This window comes from Cygnus atratus, chromosome 1 (assembly GCF_013377495.2).
Source record: "Cygnus atratus isolate AKBS03 ecotype Queensland, Australia chromosome 1, CAtr_DNAZoo_HiC_assembly, whole genome shotgun sequence".
NCBI classification, from domain to species: Eukaryota; Metazoa; Chordata; class Aves; order Anseriformes; family Anatidae; genus Cygnus; species Cygnus atratus.
This window is the reverse complement of record NC_066362.1, coordinates 186,007,394-186,026,643: the sequence shown is the minus strand read 5'-3', so window position 1 is coordinate 186,026,643 and position 19,250 is coordinate 186,007,394. Positions and strand designations below refer to the sequence as shown.

The 19,250-nt window shown below is 36.5% G+C and overlaps 1 protein-coding gene across 1 annotated transcript in view; it reads left to right on the top strand.

Moving 5' to 3' along the window:
• The window catches only part of B3GLCT (beta 3-glucosyltransferase), a 62,797-nt gene that overhangs the window by 13,808 nt on the left and 29,739 nt on the right, over positions 1–19,250 (top strand). Inside the window, exons 4-5 of the mRNA XM_035542603.2 lie at positions 4,595–4,704; positions 16,536–16,612. Coding sequence (XP_035398496.1) covers positions 4,595–4,704; positions 16,536–16,612 — 187 coding nt within the window. The remainder of the gene's footprint in view (positions 1–4,594; positions 4,705–16,535; positions 16,613–19,250) is intronic.

The window sequence follows — 19,250 nt, the reverse complement described above, 5'->3', positions numbered from 1 at the left end:
AGTCATTACAATGCGTATTGAATAGATTATAAATAAATAAGCACATACGTTTGAGATTGTGTTTATGTATGTGTGTACACGTTTATCTATATATAAAGATACACTGCTTTTAATCCAGAGAGATCCGAATAATTTCCTCTAAACACATTTGCAAATTATCGTTCTTAGTGTGAGAAAAGATTTATCTTTGAGTTTAACTGTGGGTTTAACTTTATACTATGCTGCAATAAGATTCTTGAAGTACAAGATCCTGATTTGGAGTTTCAAGTTGCTTTTAGAGTTGGCATACCACGGAAGCCTACAGAATACGCAAGTGGCCTAATTAAGATACTGACATTGGAAGCTCAGTTTTTTGGTACACATACTAGCGTCTCCAGTTTGTGAGTTAAAGCACCACAGTGCTTCTGCAGTTTATTATTTAGTCAGACGAAAATTAAGAGACATTTTGTCCTTTATCACTGGAATAAAAACTCTTTTCATTGTGCAGATATTCCATTTAGACTTAAACAAGTTGATTTTATTTCCATCATTTCTTTGGAAAGAAAAACCCAAAGAAAAAAAGAACTAGATTTAAGCACCATTGACTGAGCTGCAAAGATGTCAGCAGCGTTCATTTACCTAATAGACCAGTGCTTAGAGTGCATGCTAGCTGTTTTAAAGATGTAGGTATCATTGGCTTCTTTGCCAGAAATGATTTGGGCCATGTCACCCATGCTCCAGGGAAGTATATAAATCATAATGTAATGCTCTGTATTTTCTGTTGATGCCTGTTCTGCCTTTCTAATGATATGTTTTAACATTCAGCGAGTTAGAGAAACGCTTCGAGATTCCCACTGTTTAAGGAGAGTTATGAAATTTGGAAGCTCAGGAGTTGTCTTCATTCTTCTCCATTTCTAGACCGATAGGAGGGAATGGTGAGACCCACCTGCAGTGTGGTAATTAAGAGTCTGACTTGGAACACCAGAAACCCAAGACATTCAAGGCAGAGATTCAAGCCCAAACTGCCTCACAGATGAGAATTTGGGTTTCTTGCATCCTGACTAAATGCTTTATCCTCTGGCTAGAAGAAAAAGGCTAGCAAGCAATAGCATCATCATATGTTCTTCCAGTATTTGGAGCTTTTGTCCTCTTTCCTTTTTATTTATTATTATTTTTTTCCCCTGAAATATCTGTTTTAACGTTTTCAGTAGTTCTGAATCGTCTCAAACAATCTTTTATGGTGAAGCTTTGCCAAAAAAAATCATGATATCATGCAGGTCATTTTCTTGTGCTGGTCCTCATACTTCAATGCTAGTCTTCCAAATTGCAGTATTTCCCCACTTTCACCTCTCCGTTAATTTAGCGATAATTCCGAAAGAGATGTATTTTGCATAGTCACTGTATACTCTCTAAAACACACACTGCTGGTAATGGCTCGTTAAAAGTTCATTACCTCTCCATTCTGCTTAGCAATGAAACAGAGTTGTGTTAACACTCAGGAAATTTCAGTCTTCCTGTTTCCCAGTTCTTTTTTGTTTTATCATTGTGAACTTGGAGCACTTTTCCAATCAGTGAGCATTTGAGATTGTTGAGGGTATTTTCCAGATATAGAAATGCCTTTGTCTTCTTTTCTCTTTTATTTCCCAAAATGAGAAAGAAAATCAGTGTATTAGTAGCTCTTCTGCATATTAATCTTCCAAAAGACTCTCTTTTTTGTCTTGCTTGGTTGGCTATTTCTCAACTTGAGAAACAGTTCAGGTGTGCAATAAAAAGGTGAAAATTCTACGTGCTTTCTGTTGGCATTTCAATACTGAGAATATTTCCTTTTATGAACTATTTTGAAGTGCCTGTGCTGGAGGAAACGATTTCCACTGGATTAAAGCAGTAACACCAAACTGGCTGTTAGATTATTCCTCAAAAGTATTTTGTTGGGGGATATCACAGCTGTTGTTAAATGTACCGTAAGTGAAACTGGCTGTAATTCAGATGTTTGTATATTACTGATAGTAAAACAGCAATTAGATAAAGCAGTCTAGTTTTTACTTTTTATCTCTGGGGATATTTTCAGCATTGTGCATATAGATTTAGCCTTTTGACTCCCGCTAGCATCAGTGAAGTGTAGTTTTAAATTTTGCACCGATTTTCATTTCTGCACAGGAAAATTAGCAAATTTTCTGCTAGATAGCAAATAGTTACTATTCGTAAAATTTTATTGTGCAGGGTGTTTTTAAGCAGTTCGTCGGGTTGGGGTAGAACAGGCAGGAGTGTTGTTTGGGAAAAATGTGAAATCGGATCTTAGATCTATGTCAATACTTAGGCCATATCCCCAACTTTATCACCAGAAACCTTGCGCAATTTGACATTTTCAGGGTTTGTTTTGGTGAATAAGCTAATAAACTGAGGGAAAAGGACATCAGGAAAGGCAGAAAAACATTTAACTGGCAGCTCTGAGCTGTCATAGGTCTAAATTAACAAGCAAGTAACTGTAGAAGGACAAAGGAGTGTAACCTATGGTCAGATGTTGGACACTGCAATGTTCTTGTAAACTTAGTGAGGATTATTTGGGGTTAGTATTCTTTTTATTGTAACTGTTTTTTTGTGATCCTTCTTCATGTGCTCAGTTTCACATTTCTTTGAGACTATTCTTTCTTTCTTTGAGCATTTATTCTCTCCATCTTTGTTCCACTGTTCGTTCCTTCTACTCTATTTGCCAAGGTAGCATTTTTATCCTAGAGGTCAAAATCTCAGTGTGACACTAGGACTTCTTAGATTGACTTGATCTACGATGCAGAAGTACATGCTTTGAAAATAAATATTGCATGATGTAAAATTTGAATTTCTGCTGCAGTGGCGCTGCAGATTAAAAGTGCTGAAATGCTCTGCTGCCTGACAAGAAGCTTCATCTGCCTCCTCTGAGTGCTCTGCCCTTGGGAGGTTTGTCTTCACACAGACATTGCCTGTAGTGAAATCTGGCTGTTTTCAGGCAACTACGACTATGGATTTCTTCTACTGAACTTTCACTTCTGGACTATCTTCAATTTGATATCTCCTATATCCCAGTAAAAGCTTTGTTTCAATGGAATGCCAGTAACTGATCTTAAAAACTCTCCTACAGGGTTTATCTTATTTTTTTTTTTCCTGCCAGATTTCATAATGTTCCTAACGAGAGTGGTCTTGAAGTTTTGCTTTTCTGGAGTTTGACTCCTACATCTTTTTTGTAACATACATACATACATATATATATGTATGTTACAATAAATAAATAAATATATATATATATAGGTGTGCTCTTTGTTTCTTTAACATTCTGCACAATTCCCATTAGACTTCATCATTGATTTCTTTCCTTCTGTCTCATCTTGGAGTGAAGTCACCTGTAAGCATCAATTCAGCTCCCTTTTCTGTGCTGTCTTCTGCTTGAATTAACTAGAATCTCTTCTCTCTCATGCTTGATATGACTGTAATCTTGACAGAATTTAAATGCAGTTTTCAATCCTTCCCCTCCTCACTAGTCCTCTATTTATCTACTTGAGCTCTGAAAAAGATTGTTACTGTCCTTTTATTTTTTTCCTTATCCAGTCATTGGTCGGCTGTTGACTTGGACCTCTAAGCTATTATACTCTGCCTTCTCTCATCTGCACACTTTCTGCATGGTATCTGCAAGTTCCACCTTATCCGGCCAACCAACCAGATAGAGCAGTATGTTTCTTCATCTCACATCTTGATTGCTATTTGGTTAGGGTCTTGAGTGGATACAGGTCAAACTTGCTAAGAATTTTGGAAAGGGTACCTGTTCTCTTTTACTTTCTTATCCTCTGCTGTCTTCTGCTCCTGATCTGGGTCAAATTTGTCTGTTTTTCTCAAAATAATCCCTTCACAGTTTCAAAGCTATCTACTGTCATCAACAAAACTTGACTATCTACAGTTTCCCCATGGTATCATCTTAATCATCTACTTGTACTTTTCAATAAGCACTTTTTTTTTTCTGTCCATAAGTGCTGTTAAGTGGCAAAGCCACTTAATTACTTTCTTTCAAATTTCTCAGTCTCCTTTCCCATTGAAAGTTCTTAGTTGTGATGGCTTTGAACACTATGAAGAAACACATGAGGTATTGATGCTGCCCTATCATATAAAAGAGTAATAGCTCAGTGTTCTCATGTGTGTCTCACTCCATCTAATGTTTGCTTCCAGCTAAGGTGTTAAGTTCTTTATTGAGGAAGCATCTTTTCCATTTTATGTTCATCTACTGACTAGTGAGGTGGATGCTGGTCTCTGACGGTAATGTTAGACTCAGTGGTAACTGGGAGTGCAGGGCTATTGGAGAAAAAGCAATTTCATGAATGTGGCTACTATTTGTATATGCATAATTTTCTTTGTTGCTGCAGATCTCATCCTCAAGACATGGTTTTTATATGTTAATCCTTAAAAGGATTGTCTTGGATTTATTTTTGTGTTAAATTACGCCTTTTTACTATTTTCTGGAGATGTTTGTATAACTAAAGAAATAGCTTGCTATGTAATAATTAACACCCGTGTCTGGGTTCTCAGCAGCTTGGGAACAAAACTGAAAATAATTCTTTTGTCTTTTAAATCTGTTTATTTTTTTGGTTCACAGAATTAAAAGAAATTGTATTTGTCATCCAGAGTCAAAGTAATTCATTTCATTCCAAGAGAGCAGAAGATCTAAAAAGAGATGTTTTGAAACAGGCTGCAGATCTTGGAAAGGTATGTTTAGATAATACAGATTGTACTTTATGTATGTCTTTCCTGCATTTTACTAAAAAAAAACAATAGTTTTCTATTATGCCCTTTTTCTGTTCCATTGTATTGCCTTTGTTAATTGTCTTGTGTGTGTGTGTAAGAAAACTGTTTCAGTGGTTATTCACTGATTGTTCACCATAATTTATCACCAAATGATTTTAATTTGAACTCTCTGGATGGCATTTGATATAGAAGTGATAAAAAGCAAAAACTGTGAAGAGTAGTTTTCCCATGCTACTGTAAAATTTTTTTTTTTTTTATTAAAAAGTGCTTTCTTTATGAGGTAAACAACATAATCTCTCTAGTAATACTTAGAATAATTTTTAGGTCAGTGCATCGTTTTATTAGTGTCGATGAAAATGCTGTAATATAGATTTTGTCAGAATTTCATTGCACAACTGTAGCATGCTGTTCAGGTCTAATTTTGACATACTCTGATATGAAATTTTACTTGTAAAGCTCTAGCCTGGAGAGAAGAGTTTTTTTAGGAGCCTTGCATTGAAAGTTAAGATGTACATAAACAATGCTTTATTTTTTTTCTTTAATAAAAATTAAAAAAAAAAAAAAAGTAGGAGGGGGTTACATACCCTGATACAGCCTGCTGTGAGGTTATTGGACCTACTTTTCAGCTCCAGGATCTTTGGTGTAAAGGAAAAATAAGTTTGATTTAAGCTGTGTCTGGTATATCTTGGCCCTGAGCTGGAGTGCCTAAATTATGTTCCTGGTTGCTTTAGGCTTTGTTTATCCAAGCTTATCAAAACTATTGCAATTAAATTAATTCTAAATGTACTTTTTAATCCCTTAATGAAATCAGTCATGTGAACAGCCTTTGCTCTGCAGAGTCCTCTTTGGGGTTGGGGTAAGTGTGCAGAGAGGATTAAGACTTTAGTTGTTAAAAACAAGGATTTCAGGTGAATTCTCTTAGTTGGTAGCGCAGAATATGAATGATTAAAAGATCAGTAAGTGGAAATGTAAATAGTTTCTGTGAGACAGGAGCATAAGCACGTTTTATGTGAGAGAGGTAAAATCTTTTCTGTAATCAAGAGTTATACCTGTGAGTCCTTCAGCCTTTAGCAAACTGAATTGGTTTTAGGAAAGTTTATTTTGTTGTTAAGGAGATTCCTGTGTGGGGATGCTGAAATAGTAATGCTTTTCCAACGGTAAGTGCTACCTGTTAAACGGCATTTATGGAATTTTAGAGAAGCAGCGATGGAGTTATATCACAGCAAAAATTTCATACCTGAAATCTGGGAAAAGGGGAAAGCCATTAATATACAGGAAAAAATGAGTATAGCCAGCATGTACTTGGGGTGTGTTGCCTGTTTTTTGTAAACTCTCAATTCCACTGTAGGCCATGGAGAGGCATAACCTAATAGTACTAATTATGGAGAAGAGACAGAAGGTCACCAGAACCCTGCCCATCAGCATGTCAAGTTTGCATTTTTCATTAATAAGAGTATATATGAAATTGTTACTTGGAGGTGTAGGAAGCTAAATCCTTGTATTTAAAGAACAATGGCAGTATAAAAACAAAAGACTAGATCATCTATATCAGGTTCACTTGCCTGTTTCACAGTACCAAACAGTAGATACTTAGTCCCTAAGAATTCATTAGTTATTTTCACTATTTTAAAACGAGAAGTAGAAACAAGTTGCTTGATTTATTTATTTTTTATTATTTTTTTAATGGCACTAGTGTATCTGCATTGCTTTAAAATGGATTATATCACTCACATTCGTATTTACTTTACATCTTTACAAGTAATTTGTCCATTTCTTTCATTGTGCATTTAAAAAAAGTGAATTTAATCTATAATTTTGGTCACCAGTAGATGTCAGTATTGTTTTCATTCCTTATAGCATAATTAATCACTATTTATTAAATATTAACCAAAACTCTGAAATATATTAAACAAGGTCTAGGACATAATGATGAAAATTTGTGAAGATTTTCACCAATTTTCTTAATTTTCTGAGATTTCTGTTCTAAGAAGTTCTGTAAACCAGACCTTCCTAAGAAAAAAAAACATAAGAAGAAACAAGCTGCTAGTTTGTGAAATCCTAATATTTGGGACTGTCTTTCCATCTTCTTTAAAAATTTAGCAACAATATTACTTTTTTTTGGTTATTACATTTGAGACTAAAACACAGGTAAAATACTGTTATTAAAAATGATGGATTTTGTCTGAAATACTGTTCTTGATGCAGTTAATGCTATTTAATTGCCTGGGATCATGATACTGTTTTGAAGACAAAGGACTGTGTATTTCTTTATGAAAACTGGTATAGTAGATTACTTTTTATTTCCTTTTCTTGAAGGTTCTTATGTTGAACACTCTCAAACAGTTTATCATATTCACAAAGCTTTTATTTTTTTCTGAAAAGGCTAGAGATCGAGTGGTATCCTATATATATTTTAAAATTAGGTGACAAATGTTAGGAGCATCCTGTAGTTGTGCTGTTGTTTGTTTATTTAAAAAATTTTGCAAAATCCACGTGTCCTGAAGTGAAGCAGGAACAAATATGATCAGAAATCCAGCTGGCTGTTGGTCTGTGCCTCAGAAGTTCGGCCTGTTATCTGACAGGTTCATGCTTACGGAAGGCTGTGGTTTTTTGTCTCCAACACCCAGTGACCATAACTCAGTGTCCTTGCTGCTTTGTGTCCTCTGTAACCTGGAAAAGCCTCTTGGTGCCTGTCTCAGCTTTGTTTTATTATGCCATTAGAGTCATGGCCTCGATATCTATTGTTCATGTGCCAGTTGCTGTTGAGTATGGCATTATGTGCTTTAAAAATCTGCTACTTTTAATTACCTAGGCTGTACTGGCAGCAGCATTGCACTGTTTCAACGAAGTGTCAGATTTCCTTGTTAAAGCGTTGAGAGGAAAAAAAGTCTAAAGAGCTCGCTTGAATTTTAATGTATATATTCACCATATTCCTGTCTGAAATGATCTCCAAATTGTTCCTGCTCATGTTTTGACCATCTGTGAAAGACTGCTTTTGTGGGGGATTTCTAGAGTATATTTTCTTTGTTTCTTAATTTGCCAGTGGGACACGCGTTCCTTTTCTGGGTGAATTAATGTTTTCTAAAGTTTTTCCTAGCTCAACTTCCACGTCTGCTTTCAGATTCTTTGGAGGATTCTAGGTGAAGTTCTGTTGTCCAAAAACTTCATTAAATATTTTTGTTATTGTTTGATACTGTTCCCACTCTGAGTTCTGACATCCATAGTTCCCACTGTGAGTTCTGGTGTCCATATCTCACCTGAAAGAAATTTCAAAATACTGTATCAGGCTGTGGTGGAAATAACTCTGAAAAATGCATCTATATTTTCCTGGGGCTGTAGTAGTAGTTTCTGTATTTTGTTCCTTATTAGATGCATTCCACAAAGGAACAGGCATACTTTTCCAACAAACTCTGTAGCTAGATTTTTCCAATGATTTTGAGTATTGAACTAGGTCTGAACTGATCTGTGTTTTACTGTGGCTGTAAAGCTTACGTGCATGTTAATAAAGCTTTGCTTATAAAATTTAGTGGAAGAACTTCTTCGCTGCGACCGATTTGTTTAATCTGTATATTTAGAAGATCTATTCTTAGACTTAATTTTCTGGAAGCCTTTTAAAATTAATACCATCAATGCAGCACAATCCGTAATGTATCTGAGGCTTCAAATCACAGATTTCTTCCTCAAATTCTAGATTCCAGAACAGCTTCCCACACCATGGAAGCTGTTTCCATCTGATACTGGTCAGATGCTTCACTTCTGCATCTTGCAGTTTTAACAAAGTTTAATGAATTATTTAAGTAAAGTGTTGGGCTGCATTCAGTCCTGCCCATCCATCTCCATGTGTAGAATGATTCATCTTTATGACCCCCCCCTTTTTTTTTTTGTTAGAACAGAGCTGTTTTACACATCACTATTTTATTTCCCAGTGTTACTAGATCAAATATCATTTTTTGTTACCATGTTAGTGTACAGGTCTGCTTCCTTCCTCCAAACAGCTTTCTTTTCAGCTGCAAGGATTTATTGAGGCCAAATAAATTCTGCAGTCTCACAAATTGCTTCTGTCACCTTTAGTTCTTTAAGTGTTTATCCCTTAAGATGTCAGTTTATCTTGCCTGGTGGTGGACAGTTTTTATGGACTTCATTTATGAAAAACAAGGTTCTTCAGCACACCTTTTACATTAGCTTTCCATTGCTTTCCCCTCTAGGTAAAACAAAGCTCAGATAGCAGTCTATACTGAAATTCATTGTGAAGATTAGTATCGTAGATGTCATGACAGGATCTTGTATTCCACTCTGGTTGGCCCGATTCTTGTTTGATTTTTGGCTGATCAGTGGGACTCTTCCCACAGCAAAATGATGAATGTGACACATGCCTGGCAATAGATTGTGTGAAAGTATCTCACTGAGACGACAAGGCCTGAGCTTCTGTGCTGAGGGCAGAGATGCTGATGGGTACGTGGAGCAATTGACACTCATACTTCCTCCAGAACTGAAGTCCCTCAAAGGGGTCCTTCATGAACTTTAAAAAAAAATAAAAAATTGGAGTAATGATATTGCAGCAGAAGGGAGGAAGGAAGAAGTTACAGCCTTTTATCAGTGGCTTCCTCGAATCTCTACATCTCCTCAGAGGTGACTAAATCATGTCAGGGCAAAATGTATCCACGAAATTGGCCAGTTTAAGTGATTTAAGCACTGATGCCTCTCAGGCTCTTCTATTATAATCTCTACATAAATCATGAAATTTGAATGAAACAATTTTGCCAAGGTATGTCCTTCTTAGTGAAGAGTGAATAAGAGTGATTTAAAGACTTAATTAAAGGCAGAGAAGAGCAGAAGTAAACTGCCCCCCATTTCTATGTACATGTGGATTTTGCAAAACGGCCGACATTAGAATAGACTTCATAGGTTTTGAAAGGTCAATTTTCTAATAAAAAAAAATGAGCAACAAAACCCCAGAAATAGCCTAATTTCAATGTTTGCAATGTCTTTATGCATTAGTTTTGGATGAGAAAGGATTTTAATATTGTGGCTGATTAATATTAGGGTTTTTGCTTGAAAGCAAAATCTATCATCAACAGACTTTATAAATTGAGAATTTTATTCAGATCAGTTAGCAACATAATTATTACGGTTCATCATTGATACTTTCTTTCATGAATAAGAGCTGTGTATTATATGTGATGTGTCTGTCTTCTATATGATCAATTTTATATGGGATTCTTGCAAACTGTGAGCTGTGCAGACACTATTTGAGACTGGTTTTTATCCAGACAAGTGATGAGCAAGCAAATGGTGCTTCAGTGCAATTTATTGTCATTCTAGGCTACTGTCACATTACATACATGTCTGGTAGCATTTATTGTAATAAACATTTGAATCTCTTCTGTATTTTTCCACATCTTTTTTGTCTTGTTACAAAATAAAACTTACTTTGGGATGTTGATGATAATTATCTCTCAGAAGAACAGAACAGGGAAGATGTTGGATAATTCTAGGGAAGGAAAAGGAAAATGAGGTGCAGAATAAACTGGTGAGATCTGTTTTATCTTTATTAAGTGTCTTCATCCAAAGCTACATTTTATAATTAGCAAGTTCACATGCTTGTCTTAGTTTTTAGAATTCTGACTGCTGCTCAAGTTAGACTGACTTAAAATTCATATAATTGTTATTATTAAATCCCAATTAACTGGAACTATAGTAAACGTCCTCTACTAGCTTATTTAGGCTATTTCTACATTAATAACTAGTGTGTTGTAATAGGAACAAATGCACAGCCCAGTGCAGTTGTTGCTGAGGAGCTAGCACCCATGTTATACCATGTTTCCAGGGGTTTTACTCTGGACTAGCTCTGACTTGTTTCTGTGGAGATCTGTTTGCAGATGGAGCACATCTTTTGGTTTAGTTTCATCCCAAAGGAATATAATTTGTGTACTCTATGATGCAAGAAGATGCAGTGAGTAGAAAAAAAAATGCACGAAAATGCATGCTGGACTAGCCTAGTCTGAATATATAGAGCAGTGTTAGCAAACAGTAGGGGTTGGTTTTGGTCTAGGTCTCAATCTTCTCATTAGGTTTGAACTTCAGTTAGTAAATATATCTTTTTTTTTGGTAAGTATTAACAATTATGATAATCATTTAGAAGTGGGGCAAGACCTCTGAATGCTGTTCACATCTCAGTAATTATAAGAATTAAATTAATCAGCTTTTTATGTCGTTCAGTTCAAAAAGTCAGAAGTTGACAACTCTGTTAGCAAGTACTAATTGAAGACTCCAGACTTCATTTTGGTTTTTGAAACATGTAGCCAGTCTAGATTAAAAATAGATTGAGTTAGAACTATTTTATATTTTTAGACCTTTTGGTGTGTGTGTGTGTAATTAATTTGTTGATGAACATATATTTTGAAAATATATATATATATATTTTTCATTTTAGTGGTTTCTTGAGTCTTCTCGTGTCCGTGTCACCTGAATGATGATCTGTTCACATTTTCACCTAAAAGATTGGAGGCAAGTGTGTTGATGTCAACACATTTTCTGCTCCTGGTAGTGGAAAACATAGACACACTTAAAAATTCCTAGGTGAATGACTGTTTCTCAGTTTGCTGCAGGAGACCTGATTGTACCAGTATTTGAGGAAAATCGCGTGGAGCCATGAACATAATGCAAACCAAATGAACACTGATGACTACTGAAACAAACAATTCTTTCTGGATAACAAAAACCTTACCAGATATTTTTTTTTACTGATTTTCTAATTGTGGGAACTCTAGGCAGCGCGTTAGCAATTGACAGCGTTGTAATAAGCATGCTGAAATTTACTCCAGCTATTGTTGAGGAGCAGCCTGGTAAAATCACAAAATCAATGGCTACCAGCATCTTACCCACATGAAAAAGATAGAGCAATGATAATTGTTGGGTTTTGAGACAGAATATATTGTTGCAGAAAGCTTTATTTTCATGATGAAATAGTTGTAAAATCAATCCTTATGCAATAAACTAACTGCCTAAAATGTGCTTTCAAATAGAAATAGTTATTGCAGCTATTTTGTCAGGCATTGAATTGTTGGATCTAGCGTGTGGGCACTCAGCAGTCAGTGCTTTGGGTATGCATTCACGTGTACTTTGCGAAGTTGTGTGCTGAGGATCTCAATATAATGTACAGTAGGAAAATGAATTAAAATTCTTCTGCTCCGTTACAACTATTCCTTCTTTTTGCCTCTTATCTCAAGTTATAGTCAGGAACACTCAAAATCACTTTATTAAGTTGCAGTTATTGCCTCAGTGTGATTGGGTAAATGCTTCCATCTTTTCTTTAATGTAAGATCAGCTGAAGCCAGATGTATACACGGCATCTTTCTCTTGATTTATGGAGGCAGTGTACTGCTGTGGCCTTTCCGTGAACCCTTTGAAACTGCACATAATATTTCAGTATTTGGTACATTTTCAAAATGATAACTAGGCATATGAGAGTAGAACAGGGAGTTGAGGATGACTTTTAATATTTGGATTCAAGAGCCAGAGTTTACGATTCCAGTTCTGCTGCTGATTTACTGTGAAACAGAGCATGTCACTAGCATCCTTGTACTTCAACTGGTAAAAGTAATACTGTTTTTAAAGATACATTTTTCCACTTATTTACATTTTTATGTCATACAGAATTTTAAAGATAAGAGGCTGTGTCAATGTTTCTGAATTGGTGTAAAGATGTGGATCTAACTCCTTTAGTCACACATTGCTTAGGGCTTTTGTGTGCAGAATTTACAGCTGTAGCGTGTGGCAGGTATTGCTGCACTCAGCGTGCTGATACAGCAGGTGACATTTGGAGCTAAAGTGTTTTACGCTTTATTTCAGGCCACAAGAGATTCCATTTTCTGGTTTTTGCCTTTTTAAAGGCAGCTTGATTGTGAAAGTGGAGAGGATGGTTTCTTGGTCATTAAAAGTGATTACATTATCTTATTTAGGTTACACATGGTGTAAGTAAAATTTAAAGTGTTAATCCCTGTAGGCGTATGGGCTCTGTAATTGGGGAAGCATAATAATTTCAAGGTAAAGAAAACTATTGAATACAGTACAGGGTATAGGTGTTGTAAGGATTTGAGCATTTGGAGGAGAGTTTTTGAGATGCGCAGAAACCGTATCTAGCTTACTGTAAGCTTATCACTACTTTGACTATCCAGTCATCCTCTATAAGCCAATCTGTATATGTCCCTTTGCTTCCCAAAGCTGCTATCACTTACCTTTTGCCTTTTTTCTATATTTGTACCAAAGGAGAATAAGTAAAATGAACAGGTTCAGAGTGAAAATGCATAAAATAAGAAAGGAAAAGCGACAAAGGTCATCCTGGTTAATAGGTTTTTTAATTTTTTTTTTTATTGAGGGGGGAGAGGAGGAGGCTATTCTATCTGTACAGTTCTTTTAAGCTTCTCACTTACTAAATCAGAATTGATGCATTGTTAGAGATGAGCTGAAAGAGTGATATATGCCAGAGATGTATTTTCATGTTTTAGAGGGAGTTGGGTAGGGACAGAAAGAGAGCAGGCTTATGAAAATGTTAGAGAGAAGAGACACCTTTTAAAAGTATCAGATTAGCTCAAGAAAGAGTACCTTTTCTGTATCATTACACCTTTGATCTGCATAAAGGAAAGAGTTTTTCTGTTAAAGTGGAGATAGCTGAGTGATAGAGCTTCTCTAAATCACATAATTTCATACCTTTTGCATGGGAAATGTAACTTAAAAGAATACAACTTCAGCCTTTAATGTAATATAGACACTGAATATGTTGATATTAACTGTCTATATCTCGTCTGACTCCTATTGCACATGAAATAAGATCCGTGGCCATATACAAATCCTAGCACAACTGTAGGGTTTGTATGCATGTAAAAACAGCCGTTTATGTAAAGACAGAGGTTTGTCCTTTTACCTTCTTATCTGCAATCCCAAAAGAGAACATTTTTATTGTTTCTCCATAAAGTGTATTTAGATTGTTGTGAAACACCAGATGTTGATCATACTAAGATTTGCCACATCCACTAAAAAGCTCTGGACTTTGTGGTTTTGCAATAAATCGAAACTGTAGCCAGAAGCAATTTGATAGATTGGCTTGACTAGAACCATAAATCAGAACAGCTCATGTTTTAGATGCAGCTAAATATCTTGGTCCAAATTAAGGTTTTGGCATAGTTTATTTTCAATTTGTGTCATTCACGATAACATAATAATAATAAAAAAGAAGTAGGTAGTTATTTTGTGATGGTTAATGCAATCTTGAAAGACACAGTTATTCTCTAGAGTGATAGAGATGTTTTCTTTAGTGTATGAAACTAGGAGGTTTTATGTATACCTAGTTGCTATGGTTTAACTGCCCTTAAAAAGGTTTTAATGTAAACCTGACATAGCAACAAGCGTAAACTTTATCTTACAGCGTTACTTAGAGAATAAAATATTTTTGTGCTTAGATGTGAATTTTATGCCAATGGCATCAGCTTACATTCATGAGAAGCATTAATCAAGCCAAAAATGACTGGCATGTGCGTGGTGTAAGTGGAAAGGAATTAAACCCTTGGGAGATGAAGGCACTTCGTGGTGGGAGCTGCAGACTTTGCTAGCCCGGCCAAGGCGATGCTGCTGCAGCCCCGTGTCTCCAGGAGCAGCCAGTAGCAAGGCCAAGCGTGCGTTCCCAAAAGGTATGTGCACACCTCCGTGCAGTACGTGCTCAGTCGTGGATCAGCACGGACACAAACCACAGCACTGCTTGCACACACACACATGCTAGGGATCCTCTGTGGATCCTCCCGGAAGCTTTGGATGCTCGGGCTATTCAGTAGTTGACCCCTTCCCTCCCCAGCCTCCCAGCCATGTACTTGCACGTGGGTCTTTCCAGGAGCTGGTGCAGACTGGCGGCTCTACCAGTAGCTGACCCCTGCACCCAAGAGGCTCTCTGGTAGCTGGGACCTCCTGGTCCCTCCAGTAACCAGCTGTCAGGCTCCTTGGTCTCTCCAGTGTCTGCCCCAGTTCACGGCTGCTCTAGTACTTGGCTCCCAAGCCTCTCCACCTCCTCTTTCTCTTCTCTCCTCCTAGCCCAGCTTGATGCTCATGGCACTGACATGCACCCCACTCTGTCCGGTTCCTACACGGACGCGTGGACCCCTGTGACTTGCGGTCTCCCCTCCAAGCACGCCCATGCACACAGATACCCTGTGCCCAAGAAGATAGCTAGAAATGGAGTTTAATGAGAAGACGGGACAAGCTGTGGTGATCAGTACAGGGCATGGCCTGATAAGCATCCTGACAAGCAATCTGTTTCAATCAACCAACCCCTTTTTTCCCTTCTTCCCTGTGTTAACCCACATTCATTCCTCCTCAGACTACTCCGTCCATCTTTTTCACAACCTTTGATTCTTCCTCTAAGCATCTCATAGTAAGTTTTGTACCATCCTGTAATGCTCCTACCCTGAATCCTGTAACATCCCCCGTGTACCCCTGTAGGCAGTGACCCCCATCAGGCTGTAAGGCGAGTGGGAGCCTTTCCCTGCTGTGACCTGGTGGGTGCCGTACCTGGGCAGTGTGCCTGGTGGCTCCCCTCTGACAGCCCTGGGCAGAGCTGCAGCAGGGTGCTCACTTTTCTCTGGTAAGGTTTGTAGGGTTCCTCCCCTGTCACTATTGCTCTGTGTTTCTTTGTGTTTATGGAGACGAGTCTTTAATCACATTACCTAACAGTTTGCATAATGGAAAGCTGGGATCACGTGCCTGCAAGTAGCAAGTCACTTGTGTTGAAATGCGTTAACACCACCAGCTCTTTGTTAGGTTAATTTTTGCAATGGAATATATTTGGCTGGTGGCAAAGTTTAGATGAACTGTTTGGGGGGTTAGGCATGTCTGGTAGGAAGATTTTTGCTTTACTACTACTGCAGTCGCTTAGCACAAAGGTTTTGGTCATTTGTGAGGCTGTTGTAACCCTAATGGTGCTGCAATAGAGAACTGTACTTGTGAATGAACAGGTAGTAAATCAATGGAGTAAGATGCTGCCTATATATCATGCATTATATATTTCCCACTTTTTACATGTTTGAACACCTGAGTAAATTACCCTGTTTGGTTTATCGATGAGCGATCTTTAAAGGGTGTTTTCTTTGGAACTTCCTCCAGGCTTTTTTTTGCTAAATGTCTTGATATGCCAAACCAAAGAGATTTCAAGTAGCAAAAGAGCAAAAAAAAATTACAGGAAGATTTTGGTTTGTAGGATGTTTTTTCAAATTTTCAGTACAAAAAAATGTTAACCCTTCATCTTGATTTTTGTTTAAACCTGTGAGTCTCTGTCATGATGTTACTGTGATCGTTTAAAGCTGAATTTAGCAAAGTTAAGAGTATAAAAAAATCTTGTAAACTCTGTAATAAGACTGTCAATGGAAGCCTTTGTAAAATATCCTACATTATTTGTCTTTCTTTGCAGTATGAGATTTTTACGGTAAGATAAAGAAATGAGTATGATATATTGCTTCATTGATTACATAGGATTTATGCAAAATATTTATCTCAAAGTATATTAGCTTTATATCTAATACAGAATTAAGGAATCATGAGTTGTAAGAAGCACTTTCTTTAAACTGTAGGTTACCTTATTTTGTAACATTTTAAGTCATCTATTCTGCAGGGCTACATACCAGTAAGAGCAATGAAGAACCAAGCAGTCATTCCAGAGTAATTTTTTTTTTTAAGATTAGTTGGTGTTTAGGGGAAAAAAAAGTGTATATTGTTTATGTTTAATAAGAGTGTATTTATTTTTCTTAAAGGAATTACCTATAGTCCTGCTTATTCATCAGATGGACAGGCATGAAGGTGCATGGACCATATTGCCATTAATGAGAGAGTAAGTGTAATAAATGCTAATTATTTTCAGATTATTTATTTTTAACAAAGAATATAAATATGGATTACTCAGACTTTTTTTTTCACAGAAGCAACAACTTTTGGATCAGAGTTGTTACCTTATCTTTTTACATTCTTGCTCTTTTTTTTCTTTTTATCTTTCTAAAGCAGTTTTCTGTTAAATTTCATTAAATCAGAGAAGGATATTCTAAATTTAAGAACAATTACAGAAGTGATAATATAACATAAACGAACAACTACCTGCCTCAAAAAGTTATGGGTCTTAAAATTATTAGGAAAGTAAAGTAGTCAAAAGAAATACCATTTTTAAAGGTATGTTCTCCATTTGCTCACAGGGTAAAGAGTGAGGTATTTCAGAATCTTTGACTTGTCAGATTATTCGGCTGAAGAGGATAAGTCATAAAAAAAAAAAAAAAAGAAAAGTAGTAAATAATACCTGTATTGGGTTTCTATCTTCCATTGCTCACAGTGTTCCTAAGAGGTAATACTCCTCCGCAGAGGAAAGGTGTAGGTTTTGACATCTTTTTAGAAGTTTTTATGGCCAATTTTTATCTTACCATGGTCAGATGACACAGGGAATTTCAAATATCTTTTCATTTTAACTTATGCAGATTGCTCTGAGGAAGACTTGCAGCATTTACTTGGTAGTATGTTACAAATTGTTAGGAAGTAACAATTCCTGTTTGAGAAAGACCTAAAGCTCCAGGGTACCAATGGCTGTCTTTCAGCTCAAACTTGCCTTTGAAATTGATGCCAGATGCTGTGCAGCACCTTGAGGTTTAGTTTAGCTAATGGCACATCAGAAGAACGATGATATTACTAGAGGTACTCAAAATATTTTTTGGTTTGGCTTTGGGGTTTTGCATCAGACTGATTACAGGACAGGATTTTCTTACTATTCTCTCTTCTGCTTTCTGTTGCTTTCTGTATGAGCAGAAACATGAAAATGGTGCTTATATGGTGGTTGTCTTTTAAGATGCATGTGAAAAAGTTGCACAAGGAGAATTGAAATAAAATGAAAAACTGGAAGATGATGCTTCAGCTATGTCATCTTTGTTTTTCCTTCTTAGCTCCCCTTTCAGTGACCTAATGGCTTCTCTTCTGAATTATTTATGTCTCAATGACAAGGCTTACAGATACAGCTCTTACAAGGTAGCAAAACGTAGATGAAAAAATACAGATATTCATTTGTGTAAGAAAGTAGAAGATTTTTTTCAGGAATCAAAAAAGATAAATGACTTTCTGGATTTCCATCTTGAAGTGCATTCTGGAATATCAAGTTCCTTGTGCCTGTTTCTTTTATCATTTTGGCAGAATAAACACTTAGAGTAATTTAGAAATAAGTTCATGCTGTGGGGCTTGTACTGTTTAGTTTTTTTCAATGTAAAGAAGAGGAGGAAGAGAGAAAGATTCAAGGGATTGTCCCATTCTGCAGGAGCTGACAATGGTAGGAATTGTGATGTCAGATGCATTCTTACCTGAAAACTGCTTTCACGAGAATGGCTTCCCTCAATTTCGTAGTTGACAGCAATTTTAAGGAGGCCTCTGAACAGTTACAAAAATTCTTAATTTTTAGTTCTTGGGCAGGGTTTAACTTGGAAAAAGGTTTGCTTTCTGAAGATGCAGTCATAAGACATCCATTGACATACAGCACCCTTACCCTAAAGCTGCATCTTCCCTGAGTTTCTCCAATAGTTCCTTGCACTCTGAATTCCAAATTTATATGGTATGAACTCTGTGTAAGTCCGTAGCCCTGAAAATCATTATTTGTCCATCAGCAGCTAGATGAACAGGTGATTCCTGTAGTGAAATTTTATGTGCTATATTCACAAGATACATTAATTCTTGTTTTGTGTGTTATTATAGTTTTCTCCTTGTCCTTCACCCACCTGCTTTCACATAAATCCAGATGTTTCTCTCCTCAAGTTCTAGCTGTTCACTAAAACACGAGAGAAAAGCCTTCAGCCTACTTAGGGCAATGAATACTGTACATACTTAAAAACATGAAGTTATCTGATACCAATTCAGGTACGTATTTGGCAGGTTTTAGAAGGAACAGCTAGGAAGTATTATGTCAAATAGGTTTTTCCTAGCTGACTGCATTTTGTTTGTTGCCCGAATGACAGAAGTGCCTAGGTGTCAGCGTTGAGAAGACAACAAGTACATGTTTTTACAAACTGAAAGGATGAATGAAGCGTGAGTCCTTCCAGCTATTATAGTTCAGCAAATCAAATTATTGAAAGCAGAAAGCAGTGACTGATCAAATACCATTGCAAGACACAGAGAAAAGGTAGCTTTACAGGAATATGCGACTTATCCCAGAATAAAAAAAATAAACTAGTTTAGTACCAGGCAACCATCTGGTGCTTCTAGCCCATTATTTGAAGACCTGTAGATGCAGATGTCTCATGCTCTAGCAGAAATATCCTTCAGACAATGTTGTATGTTGTTCCGTTTTTTTTTTTTTTTTGGTGTTTTTTTTTAGAGAAAATATAGTTCCCTAAAACATAAATAATCCTATCACCCTATTTTACTTATTTTTGCAGACTTACATTTCTGTTGTTTATTTTCACTGCTGATTTTATCAGTAAACAGTGCTGCAGAGGAAGAACGCTGTG